The 15,651-nt window shown below is 37.9% G+C and overlaps 1 protein-coding gene across 18 annotated transcripts in view; it reads right to left on the bottom strand.

Annotated features, from left to right (window-relative positions):
• Positions 1-8,734: 8,734 nt before the first annotated feature.
• The window catches only part of GPHN (gephyrin), a 598,378-nt gene continuing 591,461 nt past the window's right edge, over positions 8,735-15,651 (bottom strand). For all 18 annotated transcript variants that reach the window (XM_036071130.2, XM_036071133.2, XM_036071135.2 and 15 more), the window contains 2 exons: positions 10,848-10,944; positions 8,735-9,736 (listed from right to left, as the gene is read on the bottom strand). In XM_036071130.2, coding sequence (XP_035927023.1) covers positions 9,603-9,736; positions 10,848-10,944 — 231 coding nt within the window. In that variant the 3' untranslated portion in view covers positions 8,735-9,602. The remainder of the gene's footprint in view (positions 9,737-10,847; positions 10,945-15,651) is intronic.

Genomic DNA, 15,651 nt, shown 5'->3' with positions numbered 1-15,651 from the left:
GCTTAATTTGGGGGAGGTCTATAAATGCCCCTGAAATATTCTCTATAATTGTTTGCTATTTACCATTCCCATTGCATCTTTTCCCACTGATATTTTGTTATAAAAATTTTTCAAACCTACAGCAAAGTTGAGAGAATTCTGAACACCTACATTCTCTTGTCTTTCTTCTCTGTGTGTTATTTTTTGCCTGTAATTACATAAAAGGTCTTAAATGGTGGTGTTTACCCATTACTTGTTAAAACTGTTCTCTGTGGTATTTGTGCTTTGACGTTGGTTCTGCACAGCACTTTGAAGCATGGCATTTCCTTAGTTTTTTTCTAAGATTCTTAACACCATAATAAACATATTTTTAGGATTGGGCCATCACAATTTGATGTTGCAGCTCTGGTTGTACTTTTGAGAAGGTTTGGCTGTTGTGGACCTCGCTTCCTCCATGGGATCCCAAGCTAACCTTTCAGCTTTGAACAGAAAAGCCCTATATTCTAGATCTTCTCTTCCATTTGAATAATTAAAAACGACTGTCTTTCCATAAGTTCATTCAAGTCTCACTCATGAGAGAAAATTGGGCTAATGGTTTGGAAAACCAAAATTTAAAAACAATTAGAAAATTTGTTTTCATTTTAACTCGAATTCTCAATGAAATCATTTTTAAGAAAAATTCAGTAACCAGATTTAAGTCTCTGAGGTTTCCTGCTTGTTTTGGTTGCTTTGTAAGACATGAAACTAGGAGGAAAAGAGAAAGATGGAAAGGAAATAGATATTTTTGCCCTTGAATTATTAGAATTCATTCAACTAATGTCCATTTCCTTCTTCCTCAGGTTCTCACCAAAATCGCAGTAATCACACAGTCACTTACATAGACGTGAGGCTGAAATAGATCTCTGGAGATCTCCTGGATGTCTACTTAGGAGAATAGTCTCCAAATAGCAGGTTTCCAACTCTTTTCACATTTCTTTGGCAGAAGGTGTTTATGTCTACCGGGCAGGCAACTAACCACTTAGTAAAAGAAGTGCAGGAAGCCAGGCTGCTCTGGGCATTGTTCTAATGCTCCTGCATCACAATGTGCTGACATAGTCTCTGAAGTAAGAGAAGAGTGCTGGGACGGAGCAGCCCTGACGTCAGCCACTGAGATCAAGTGTTGCCAGCATTCCTGGGGATCCCAGACGGCTCAGGAGTGGTAGTTCTGGTTGTGGTGTGAAGTTTACAGAGGCTTCCTTGGGGAGAAAAGTCAACTTAGCAGGAGAATCACCATGGCAAAGATCTCATACTGAGAAAGAAAACACTTTATATTGCTTACCATTCAATTGATAATTTATCCATTTCCTTATATCCTAATTTTCAGAGACTTAAACATATTTAAGTCACTTTGAGCTTTTGTACAGAAAAGCTTCAAGAGAGTGTAGCATTCTTAGAGAGCAGAGGCATCTTCCTGCCTCCAGCATCTAGTGTAATCTGTACACACGCTATATAGTAGGCACTCAGTGATTATTTGTTGGATGAATGAATGAATATTAATAAATACATGGCATTCTCTCTCTCTGAATGTCTTCTCTCTCTCAAGGCTATAGTAGTCCCTCTTTCCCTTTCTGTGGCTTCAGTTACCAGTGGTCTGGTCTAGAAGCAGATGATCCTTCTGATGATTTGTCAGAAGGTCAATAGTAGCCTAACACTACATCACAGTGCCTATGTCATTCCCCTCACTTCTTCTCATCATGTAGACATTTTATCATCTCACATCTATCACAAGAAGGCTGAGTTCAGTTTAATAAGATATTTTGAGAGAGGCCTCATTCACATAACTTTTATTACAGTATATTGCTATAGTTCTATTTTATTATTAGTTGTTGTTAATCTTACTGTGCCTAATTTATAAACTTTATTATAGGTATGTATGTATAGGAAAAAACAGAGTTAATATAGGGTTTGGTACCGCCCATGCTTTTAGGCATCCACTGGGAGTCTTGGAGTGCATCTCGCATGGATAAGGAGGGACTACTGTATGTGAGTAGGTTGTTTGTCTCTGCTTTTCTGTATGGTTAGAAGATTCTCCTCTTCCCTATCAGATCATCCTCTTCACCCTTGTGTTTTAGCCAAGTGCTGCAGATTCCCATCTATCTAGCCACCTTCTTGCCTGCTCATGAGGATAGAGGGACACAGGAGGATACTAACTGACCACTCAGGCCTGGGGGCCCACTACCTTAGTGAATTTACTTCATTTGGGCCACCATTCTAGACTTAAACACTTGCTTTTGACGAGGCCCAGAGAAAACTCAGTTTCTCAGAATAAACATGAACCATCCAAGTTTTTGAGAGGATGATTATATTCCTGTTTCCTCAAGAACTGTAACTTAATTTGGGACCAGGTGTTGGTGTCACGGAGACCATGGCATCCACACTCATAGGATATATAGCAGGCAGAATTGAGGGGTGGATGTATAACTTCAATGTTTAAAGACATCAGGGCCTGGTGAGGAGAGCCCTCCGCATATAACTGGTTCAGTCTGTAGGCGAGGGCAGCCTCTCTGTGAGCAAGCTCAAAGGGTTTCCTGTTATCTTTGCATTAGACACTCCTTTTCCTGTCTTCTATCCTGAATGTCCCCTGTCAGATAGAAAATTCTTGCTCTCATCATATGAGTACCATTGGCTAGATTTCTAGTCATCCAATTCTTCATTCAGCATATTTATTGCATGATCACCACTTGCCATGTTCCTGTTCTTCCTGCCTCAAGGCCAGGAAACATTTTTGCATAAATCTGATCTCCTCTTTTCCATGTTGATATTAATTCTGACGTACCTTGATGAAACTCTTCAGTATTATCTCACTTCCATTTTTTTAAGGCTATTGGTATATTAAAAAGTGAAGAAATAGCAAAAGAGGGAAATAAAAATTATGATATATTTTAAACATTTACCTTTAAAATATTCTTTTTAAACATGCACAGAATATAAAACCATATGTATAACTTCATTTGGAGATGATGGCACAAGTCCGAATATGAGGTGCTCTGTCAAAGTGAGGTCTGTGACCAATGAGCCTCTGTCCTTGTCCCTCATGAGATGTGCCCACTTGCTCATGCCTTCATGGGCTCCTCTCGGCTGCATGTTCCAAGCTTTCCTGAAGTTTTCCTGTCAGGTTCTGTCTTTGGCTCCCTGGTGAGTGCTATACAAGGTAATTCTGTTGGTCAGTTCAGTTATGAGTACCTACTATTTACAGGGCACCATGCCATGCTGGGGCTACAAAGATGAACAGTCTTTGCCCTCAAGGAACTTACCATCAACTGGGGGAGGGGCCATATAAGCAGACTATTCCAATGAGATGCAGTGATAAGTGGGACCACAGATGAGGGGCACTTAGTCCAGTTTGGAGATTTGGGGAAGGGTTCCTGGAGGAGTTAATGCCCAAGCTAAGTCCTGAAAGATTAGCCATCTTGGGCAAAGGCGTTGAGGCTTAAAACGACATGGTTTGAAGGGGTAACTGCAAATGGTCCAGTGTTACATAAAGCAGGAGGGGAACAGTGGAGTTGGAGGAGGGAGGGGCTAGGTTCCAGATGGCTTTGAATGCCCTAACTGGGCGCTTGGGCCTCATCTGCTGCAGTAGTTTTTTAACAAAGTCTTAGCCTGAGGAAATTTGTGATCTGGATTGATCACTCTAGCAGCAGTGTGAAGGATGGATTTGGGGAGGGCAGTTCTTGGGGCAGAGGAGAGATCAAGGTAGTAGCATTTAGAATAGAAAGGAGAGGGTTATTTAATAACTATTGGTAGAGTTGACAGAATTTGGTGACTAATTGGATGTGGGGAGTGAGAAGAAAGAATGACTCAGAGGTTTCTGGTTTCGGAAACTGGGTAGACCAGAAAACAAAATGCAGACAGAGGAACAGGTGTAGAAGGCAGAGAGAATGAGTTCCTTGTTTGCAAGAATCCTTGTCTAGCATGGTGCCTTGTACTCAATGGGTATTTAGCAAATAATAGACTTTTTTCTTAAACCTTTAGTGCCTTCCCAATGTTCTTAGCAGATTTGGCATATATCATAAGGTGTGTATGTATTTAGTATTACACCCAAGAGCCTGCACATTTGTGAGCATGATCTGGCTCCATCTTGGCTTCAGTTCTAACTATCTCAGATTGTACCCCTATTGCTCATCATACTCTGTGTCCTTTCTGACGTTGTATTCTTTAAGCCCTTTCCTCTGTCTGAAATGCTCTTTTCTCAGTTCTTAACATGTGGGGCTTATTTTCAATCTTTAGATCTGAGCTCAGAGGTCACTTGCTTAGAGACCCCTTCTCCATCACTTTACTAGTGATTGTCTCTCAGCTCTAAATCCACCATTGTGTTCTGCATGGTGGTGCTGGGGCTGGAACTCTGCAAACGGTGTCTTTCACCAGCTGGCTTCCTGTTATGTTCAACGATAGGTTGCATTAGACTACAGGGAGCTTGGAAAGCATAGGGAGGGAAGAAGGAACTTGTGCTTCTTCCTGTTGCCTTTGTGTTTCTGTCAGTGTTGCCCTGGAAACAGCAACTGGTTCTAGCCTCCATTTTTTTTTTTTTTTTCCACTCAGAATTAGCAGCTGGGCAGTGCCTTCTCCTTAAAGGGTTGAGTCCTAGCTCCAAAGGGTCTGACCTCTGAACGTCTAGATTCTGATTACTCTTCCTCCTGCCTCCCAGACCCAGTTGTGATAGTTGCTTCCTGTAGTTATTCCTCTGACATCTTAATGTTTCCTTCGTGCTTTTCCAGGTCTCTAACACTTATTTAACTTATTCGTACAGTGAAGTCTCAATAGGCTTTTTTATTAATGGCTGCACCCTGACTCAATAGTCTTTTTTATTAATGGCTGCACCCTGACACAACAACTTAATATGATCTAGGCCTCCATTCAGTTACTCTCTAACATATCACTGGATTTTCTTCATAGACTTTTCATAATCTATATTTCAAATAATTTTTTTTCTCAAAATCTATGTCCTCCACTTGGATATCAGAGTCTTTGTCTCATTCATCACTGTAACCTCAGTGCCCAGCATGGAGCCTGCATACTGTAGGGACTTAATAAATGCTTGTTAAATAAATTATTGAGTTATTGCAAAAATACTTCATGAGACATATTGGTAGCTGACCATAGAAAATGGCCCAAGTTGAACAATTCTTTAACCTTTTGGCTCTAGGCCAAGTTATTGATGAACATTGTAAAAATGTAATTCTCTGTTATAGAGTGCAGCTTAATACTTCTTATAAGCATGTTAGAATGCAATGCATTATTTAACTTAGATCCATCATCATTGGAATAACAAGACACATAGTTTATTTGCTTTGAATCCTGTACTTACACAAATGTCCACTTTCTATATTTGGGAATAATAAAGACTTACCTTTTTATGTAGAGTTTCATGAAGATCAAGAGTTGGTTGTGGGTTAGGTCCACAAAGTTTTGTTCATTAGCAAATAATTTTAAAAATGAAAGCCATCCAAAGAATCCACTTGTAACATACAACATCATTTAATAGCATTTACTTGGCACACTTACTCTGCTTATGTTCTTTTTCTCATTGTGTGATATGGTTTGAAACAACTAAAACACAGAACCAAAAAAATAGGTTAAAAAGGAACTGCTTGACTTCCACATAGTTATAAGCAAGAATCTGAAGGTGTCATCTAGTCTTTTACTTAAGTATCAACTAAGACAAAAAATTGTAATACATCATATATGTATAATTCTAAAATAACTAGGTCAAATAAATGCAAATAGATTAAATGGCATCGACTTCCATTGTGCCAAGTAGAACCATTTCAGTGAATCTTAAATTTCCCTTGTATCTACTTCAGATGTATTCATATTTTTTATCTCTTTTCTAACTCAGAAGGAGAAAATGTTCCATTTCTTCTCTAGGTTAATTAGGCCCCCAGCATATCCTTAAATCCAGCCCTTGCTTTATCTTCTTTTTCCATCTGGCACCTTACTCTTGCATTTTTAATATGCCCACTACTGTTTTCCTTCTTTCTCAAAACTCACAAATAAAAGTCTTTCTTCCACCTTGTTATCAGTTTAAGCTACCATCCTGTATCTATCTTTTCTCATGTACAAGTTCCAAATAATCTATATTCAACTCTATTTTGCAACCCGGCTTTTGCCCTCAACCCACTATTGAAATTGCACTCTTGCAGCTCACAAATGATTGCCTAGTCAGCAAATCATTTTGAGCCTTCATGCTTGACTTTTTTTTTTTTTTTGGTGGTTGATTACCCTTCCTTCTGGAAACTCTCCTTGGTTTGGGGACATTTAATTACTTGGTTTCTTTTCCACAAACGTCTTTTTCTTTCGTTCTATTCATGATCTTTTTTCTCCAACACTTCAAAATAAGGTGCTCCCCAAGGCCCTGTCCTCTTCTCCTATTATTCTTTCCCATCCACCCTTATATTTTAAATATCACTACCATGTGAATGATCCCCAAGGTTATATCCAGCCAGTATCTCTTTTGTGAACTCCTAACCTACACTTTTAAATGCCAACAGGACATATCTACCTTAGTATTCCTCTGGCATCTCAAACACCTATCCAAACCCATCATCTCCTTCACAAAATTCATTTCTTGCTAATGGTTTAACATTTTCTCTGTCAGCTAAGGCCAAAGAGTTTGATTCATCTCTTACTCCAATACCTTCCTTTTCAGAATTTGAAATCAGTCATAAAACTCTTTCCATTCTTTATGTCCAGAGGCACATTCATCTGTCATGATCTTTCCGCCACCATCATTTGCACCACTAATGTGAAGGCTGTCATCACCCCCCCAGATGCAGCACCAGATCACTTCTTACCTGGTGTCTCACTCCAGTTCCCTCTAGGCCAATCCATCCTCCTTGGTGCTGCCAGACCTTTTTCCTAAAAAGACAGTTCTGATCCTAACACTTCCCTGATCAGGAGTCTCTAAACAGTTTGATATCTCTAGAATAAATCTAGACTTCTTAACCTGGCGTTTAAGAACTTCTTACTTTGGGCCTCAAACATGTATTTTTTGGTCTCACAAATGTATCAGTTTTCTGTTTCTGTAGTTTGATGTTTAAGAGTATGGATTCTAAAGCCAGATTGTTAAGTTTGAATCCTGGTTCCTTCTCTAACTAGCTGTGTGACCATGGACAAGTTTCTTAATTTCTCTGTGCCTCAGTTTCCTCATCTGTAATATAAAAATAACAATCCTATTATTGTTGTGAAAATTCAACATATGAAAAGTGCTTAGAAAGTGCCTGGCATAGAGGTGCCTGGGTGGCTCAGTTGGTTAAGTGTCTGACTCTTGATATCCGCTCAGGTCATGATCTTGGGGTCATGAGATTAAGCCCCGCATTGGGCTCCATGCTGAGAGTGGAGCCTACTTGGGATTCTCTCTCTCATGAAAAAAAAAAAAAAAGCACCTGGCATATAATAAGCTCTATACTATCTGTTTCACTGAACAAATATTTACTGATGCCTATACATATGTATATCTGTCAGGAACTCTTCAAAGGACCTGGGGGTAATATCAATGAACAAAATAAACAAATCTTTGCCATGTGGATCTTACATTCCATAATAAAAATAATTATTTTTAATTGTCCATAATCCTCTATTTCTGGAATACCCTTCCTCCTGCATCATCATCATCATCGTTAAAATTCTACTCTTCCTTCAAGATCCACCAAAATCCCATCTTGCCCCTTGAAATCTTACCTTGTAGGAAGTTCTCACTTGAACTCTTCCAACTCTTTAAATCTGAATTATAGCATTTATCACATTCTATACACTCTACCATGTATTATCAAATATCATGCATATTAAATATTATAGTTATTTGTACATTTTTGTCATTTCCCTTGATGGAGGATAAATGGAAAGCTGTTATCCCTATACATCTTTTAAACAGTAGTATGATGCACCTTGTACCCAAGCACACAGTAGATGCTTAATAAATGTTTCTTCAATGAATATAGGTAAAGAACACTTTGCATGATCTTTCATTTAATTTCTATTAATTAACCTTATGTTCTTTAACTGAAAATATAAAAGACTTAAAATATAGATCATTTTATTTTCAACTCTGGAAATATCAAATATCAGTATCAAATTTTTCTTGTTTACTACTTGGCTTTATTCATCACCATCATTTGACACCTTGTTCACTAGTAGCCCAATTTTTGTTGTTTGCTTTGCTAAGTACACCCTACAGGATATTTAATGTCCCTTGTTACCACCACTTAGAAAGTGCCTCTAAGTTTTTATTACTGGAGCCATGTGGATAGAGTTTATTTTGTTTGTATATTTTTTATATGTAGCACAGATTTTTCCCATTTCTCACTTCCTTCCTAACATGATAAAAAAAACTTCCAGTTACTCACTAGCAATTTTCTGGTTCATTACTTACTCTTTTTCTCCATTCCAAAGAACTGTAGATGTTTGAAATTTGTTTTTATTACATCTATAATAAGAAATTAGTTTTTTTCCTCTGTATCGTTTCTTCCCTCTAAATTTGCTTGCTATTCTCTAGCTATGACTGAAAAGACCAGACCAACTGTAGGTTTTCTTGTATTCTCTAATTTGTATTTTTGCAATGCTGTAGTAAAATACAGAGATATATTATAACACATTTTCAATCACCTTTATACCATTTACCCTTGCCACATCATCTTAACTATTCCTTTTGTCCAAGCAGAACCTCATTAAAATGGCTTGACAATCTTCTCTTTTTTAATAACAAGACCAATACAATAGATTTTTAAATAATGATCAAGGATTTTTTTTTTATTCATTAAGTTTCAGTATCATTACAGAAAATGTTATGGTACAGAGTTGTTTAACATTTTTTCTTTGCTCTTGATTTCCACATGAATGCTGGTAACACTAATATCTGTACAAGATCAGTCTTTGATTTTATTTTTTGTTCTGTACAATTTTAAATGTATTGGTTAAAAAGGCTGTCAGCACTTAAGGAAGCATTTTCCCCCCAGTTTGTTTATTCAAATAAAAGGTATCCAGTTACTCCCGAAGAGTACTGTGCCTCGAGGCTACTGGGGGCGGGGCCTCCCGGATGCTCTGCGGGGGAGGGTTCTCCCTGAGGCAGGGCAGGGCCTCCCCACCCAGTCACTCTTCAGTTGGCACTGTGCACATAAACACGAGATACATGATAAAGAACAAGCAAAAGCTCTCTGAAAAGCGGTTATGAAGCATACTAAGAAGGGAAATCCAAGTGTTGCCTACGCTAGTATAAATAAGCAGACAGCCTTGATTAAGAGCATAATTAGTTGTATTTTAAAGATGAGAAAAACACAAGTTCCGCAGGCACCTACTGCTGTCTACTAAAAGCTATCGCTATCAGACCTAGCATTGAACACACAAAGCAATTTGCAAGAAAGGAAAAATTTGCTTTGATATAATCAGAATAGAGTTGTCTGTTAAGATTTATTTTTAGGTGTTTTTTTCTTTAAAAGGTGTATTTAAATTCTTTTGAAATATAGTTCAAGATGTTGACTATACAGATCAACTTTTATCCGAATCAGAAAAACTAGCTGTGCCGTTGCATATTACAGGATACAGTCAATGATATGTGGACATGCATCAAAGCTTTCTCGCTCTGGTGACCATCATAGCCGTCCAATGACCATGACATCCACCACCTCGCCCTTGTGGAGCTCCACATACTGCTCTGTCTTTGGAGGTAGCATCAACAACCCGTTCGCACTGCGCATGCTCATCAGACGGCTGCTCATCTGATTACCTAGAAAGAAATATCTCATTGTAGCAGCAACATCACAGTGCATACATTTGGAGCCCTTACAGTTCTTTTCAAAATAAACACCAATGAACAGAAACACAGGTCTTCGAGAGGAAGAGAGAAGACGAGGCTTCCCTGTCCCTTTTCCAGGTAGCCTTGCTACTGTATCCTACTCCTTTCTCACTAAACTTTGAAAATAAACATTAGAAATTATTGCTCTAAAGAATAAAACAGGATTTCATAGCATTATGCAAAATGCCACAGAATTTCTCAGTTCAGGCTAAAATGTTATGTTTGTCTGAAAAGAGAGGTTTTTAAAACTTATTTTTAAAAAGACAATTACCATTTCTTTAGTGTTTACTAAGTGCCGGTCAGCACAGCGGGTAGTTTCCTTAACTATCTTATTTAATTTGTACAAGATTCAAAAGAGGTTAGGTAACTTGCCTATGGTCCTACTAACTAGTTGGTGGCCAATTTGAATGCAGGTCTGGAGGAAACACTGCCTATGTATTCAGTCACTATGTTAACTGATGTTTGTACTTGATAGGACCTTGTTTAAAGGGTGATACAGCTTTTCTGGAGACACATCAAAAGTTAGGTAAATATGACTAGAATACTTGGGGATAAAAGTTTAAAGTCTAGAGGAGGTAACTATAGAACTCTTGAGTTATCAATATTGATTTCTCAGTCCTTAAACTTTGCCAATATCTAAGGTATAGTAGAGGCTACAGAGAATCACATTATAATTGAGCTTGAATCTCACATTACAGGGTAGCATGGTCATAGTACCTTCTACAACCAAAGTTTTATACTCAGGACTTAGAGGTTGAACATATAGATAAAAATCTTCTGTAATTCTAGAATTGTATTTCAAAAGTTTATCTAGAAAATATGGTTCCATGGAATAAGTAAATCTTTATTAAAAAATTTGTTTTTACTCTTGTTTTCTTCTTATGCTGTACTGTTTGGAAATAATTTATCTCATCTAATCTTTCAAAAAGGACAATGAAGAACAATTACAAAATTAGGTGTACCCAAGGAAGGAGGTTATACATAAGTTTTGTGTTTTAACAGGATATATGCATAGAAATACCCACTGGTATGAATGACTAACCTGTACTCTGTGCCCAAGGCAGTGGTTCTTGGTGATGCCAAGTCAATATACACCGATGGTATTCTGGGCGAGGATCCAGTTTTACATCACATGATAACTATAGAATACAGAGTAAATGAAAACAAACTTGATCACCTGATCATCTCTTAAAACTACAGGGTGGTGGAAGTTGTGCAAGAAATAAAGTAGACATGGAAAGTGTCCTGGCATTCTGTTGTTTCCACCACTGCCACCTTATGTTCCTAATATAGGAAGTCCAGAGGTTGGGTTGCTCTGGTGAAAAAGAAAAGAAGGCTAAGAAGTTGGTATTCATAGTGGGGAAAAGGGCAGATGGAAAAGATAAGATCTATCTTTGAAGTCTAATTTTATGGGTTGATAGTACAGATACCTCTGACCTATGAATTGAGAAATCAAAGCACATTTTTTTAAACAGTGAAAATAAAAGAAATAGAACTAAACAAACAAATAAGCTCAATATCCATTTATATGTCTGTCAATCTGTCTGTCCATCCAACCAATAAATATTTACTGAGACACTCTTTAGCTACCCATTCATATACCTACCTTTAACATAAAAGGGTTAGTTACTTTCTCTTAAATATTCCCCTAGTGTCCCAATACAGTCCTAAAAATATACCATTTTTGTTTAGCACATCACTGGTATTAAAAGAATTCCTCTGAATGAGTCTTTGCTGGGCATCTTTCATATCTTTCCAATAAGGATAAAATCCTTTCTAACATAGCAACTGCAGTTTACACACACAATATGGAATGACTAATCAACCTTTAACCTAGAGCCATTAAAATAAATCTATTTCATTAAATTCATCCTGAAATCCAATAAATTAAAGTGATAATGTGTTGGTAGCAGGTGCCTAGGAGGTATTCCTTGAACAAGTTTATAGAGCATATAATTATGGACTATAGCCCATCAAAGATTAGTTCAATGTTGGTGAATATAAGACTTATTCATTTGCCATTAGCAAAATAATCATTTGTTACTCTACCTTAAAATGGTCCAGAAACCCTTTATCCAACTAAAACAGGTATTGCTTAGACCAATGATAAAATTATAACTTGAAGATCCCAGTAATTTTGATTCAATTAAGTCTATCTCCAATCCATTCTGGTTATGCTGTTTTTAAACATTCTAATTATTCACTCTGACAATTCCTGCTTTTCCTCTGGAATCCCGAATAAAATTCAATTCTAAGGTGTTTTTCTTTTTTTTCTTGTTTAAAAAAGATTTTATTTATTTGAAAGAGACAGCACAAGCAGGGGGAGAAGCAGGCTTCCCGCTGAGCAGGGAGCCCGATGTGGGACTCAATCCCAGGACCCTGGATCATGACCTGAGCTGAAGGCAGACGCTTAAGGACTGAGCCACCCAGGCACCCCCTATGGTGTTTTTCCTTGATTAAATCACGTTCAACTCTTTCACTTGATATTGCTTATGTTTATACTCTATTTCATATCTACTGAGGGGTAACTTGCCATTATTCCTAAATTATTGTGTGCTTACTTGACGGCAAAGATGTCTATCAGTCCGTCACTCTGTGTATGGGTGTTCTCCAGCATGAAATTACAATGAAATTATTTGCTAAGTGTTTACGCAGATATTTCCGTCGGCAAAGGCACAGATTGGCTCTTGGTAGTTTGGTGGAACAAATACCAGGATGGGATGATATCTGACATCCAGGTTCGACTCCCACTTGTACTGCTAATGGGTGTCTGTATTAGCAAGTTATTTTGCTTTCCTATACCTGTTTGTTCATCTAAAAAATGGGGTTGTTTGTTTTAAAAGAAGATATTTATAGTAATTAAGAAACAAGAATCAACTGCAGCAAGAGATGAAACTGACTAGATTTTTATGGTATTTTACTAAAATGCAGAATACTTTATTAATCAATATATTTAGTTGTACTGACATTATAATTCTGGCATATTATATCACTTAGCTTAAGAAATCACTTACTATGAGTGTCAGTGCTTACAAGAATATGTACCATGAGTAAACACAGATTTTTTTTTTTGGTGAAAAAAATTGATGTTTCACTTCAATGACTTCTTCTATTCGTTCAAAACTGGAGTGGGCTGTGGACTCAGACTGTTTCCTCTGTTTCCTTTTGAATATTTTTCTGACACTCAGTAGTCACTCAAGAGATAAAACCATATTATGTGGTATAATATTACATGGTATGTTCTACATGTAAATGTTTAAGGGAGAAAATCAGAAAAAAAAAGTCAACAGAATGAGATGATAAGCCACAAAATGGGAGAAAATATTTGTAAAAGACATCTAATGGAGGCCTGTTATCCAAAATATACAAAGAATTCTTAAAACTCAATAACAAACAACCTGATTAAAAAATGGGCAAGGGGCACCTGGGTGGCTCAGTCGGTTAAGCAATCAACTCTCGATTTCAGCTCAGGTCATGATCTCAGGGTTGTGAGACTGAGCCCTGCAATGGGCTCTGCACTCAGCAGGGAGTCTGCTTGAGATTCTCTCTTCTCCCTCTCCCCTCCCTCCGCCCCTGTGTGCTCTCTCTAATAAATAAATAAATCTTTTAAAAAAATGGGTGAAAGACCTCAACAGATAACTCATTAAAGAAGATATAGAGATGGCAAGTAAGCATATTAAAAGATATTCAACATCATATGTCATTAGGGAATTGCAAACTAAAACAATGATATATCATTACCCACCTACCAAAGGCTAAAATGCAAAACTCTGGCCACACCAAATCCTGATGTGGAGGAATTCCTGGTGGGAATGCAAAATGGTACAGCCACTTTGGAAGACTGTTTGGTAGTTTCTTACCAAATTAAACATACCCTTACCATACAATTTAGCAACTGTGCTCCTTGCTATTTACCCAACTAATTTGAAAATTTATGTCCACACAAAAACCTGCACATGGGTTCGTAGCAGCTTTATCCATAATTGTCAAAACCTGGAAGTAATCAAGGTATCCCTCCATAGGTGGATGGATAAATAAATGGTGGTATACCCAGACAATGAATATTATTTAGCACTAGAAAAAATGAGCTATGAATCCATTAAAAGATATGGAAGAAACTTAAATGCATATTGCTAAGTGAAAGGAGTCAATCTGAAAAGCCCACACAATTCTGGGAAAGATAAAACTATGGAGATAGTAAAAAGATCCAGGGTCAGCATGGAGGGAGGGATGAATAGGCAGGGCACAGACAGGTTTTAGGGCAGTGAAACTACTCTGTATGACAGGACAATGGTAGATACACGTAATTATACATGTGTCAAGACCCTCAGAATATACAACACCAAAAGGGAACCCTTGGTAACCCTGAGTGGTGATAATGTATCAGTGTAGGCTCATCAGTTGTAACAAATATACCACTTTGGTGCAGATGTCAATAGTGGGAGAAGTTGTGCATGTGTGAGGACAGGGGGTATATGGGAACTCTCTGTACTTTCCATTTAATTTTGCAGTGAACCTAAACCTAAAAAATAAAATTTATTAACTAAAAAAAAGGAGAATATTTTGTTCTTCCTTTTTGTCCTGCCCATCTTATAGAGAAGTGATCTTAAAGAATTCTCAGAGTAAATAATTAATTGCAAATACAGGGCAATAATGTTATCCCTGAGCTGTTAATATGGTATTAAAAGGGTACAAAGAAGCTAAGTAATCAACTGTTCTTAGGGACATTGAGAAAGGCTTCACAGGGGATGCGATATCTGAGTCTTATGACTAGGAATCTTGAAAGCTGAGAAAGGAAATGGTGGTGGTTGGGGAAGAACCTTCTAGAAAAGGGAATAATCACAGTCACAGGCAGGAGATCTCATATCCATTCTGGAAGCAGTAATACATTTAATATGGTGAGAGTGCAGGATGAGACGCAGATGAAGCTGGAAAGGAAAAAAAGGCCTTGGGATGAAGGGCCTCCTATGTTCATGTGAGAAGTTTGGATTTAATCCTGGGGTCATGGGAAGATGGAAGCATTTTAGCTGGAGATGCTTACATGATTAGAGTTAGAATAGGGGTTTAGGAGGAGGCAAGATTAGAAGAAGGGAAATTGTTAAACAAGTCAAGGGTTATAATCTAGTAAATGTTGGAGCCATCATTCAAAGCCAGGCTTATTTGGTTACGTAAGTCAGGGGATATGGATGGTGGAGGCAGCTTTAGGAGAATGGTGAAGATTTGGAAGGCTGTAGTAACGACTGGAAGAAGTTGATCCATAGGATATAAAGGGATCACAAGGGGAATCTGGATCCCTGCTGAGGTATGTAAATTGGAAGTGATAACGTGAACAGCTGTAGACTCTTCTCTAGTTGTGGCCTAGAAATAAAAGTGAAGGATAAAGAAGGGAGGATTGATCCAAGTTTGTGGATTTTTAGAGTGGGCTATTGTGGAAGGAAGGGGCAAAACAAAGTTGACATGCTTGACATGCTACACCACAGGATTTAGGTTGGATGAGGGAAGTGACAAAGCCAGTGGGGCTTAAGGACTGATGGAAAGGGATAGAGGTAAAAGGAGTGTTTACACCTTTTCATATCTATGGAGAGCTAACTTGCCCTTGTCCCTAAATTGTATGCCAGAGGTGGTGATTTTGAGATGGAGTACTTCAGGATATTGAAAAGGGATGTATGTGTGAGTTGTTGCTGAAGTAGAAATAAAGGTATTTAGAATTGTGGAAATAAAGCAACTGATGGTAAGAGGTGAGGTAGAGAGGTAGACTATGATTCACTTGCCAAAGACCTGAATGTCTTTGGAAGGTTTGATGGCAGTAATGAGGAAAAAGTGAAAGCTCCAGAAGATTCAGGGGA

This window comes from Halichoerus grypus, chromosome 8, assembly GCF_964656455.1.
Source record: "Halichoerus grypus chromosome 8, mHalGry1.hap1.1, whole genome shotgun sequence".
Taxonomy (NCBI): domain Eukaryota; kingdom Metazoa; phylum Chordata; class Mammalia; order Carnivora; family Phocidae; genus Halichoerus; species Halichoerus grypus.
Note: the sequence above shows the minus strand (reverse complement) of the source record. Positions and strands in the feature narration are given on the sequence as shown.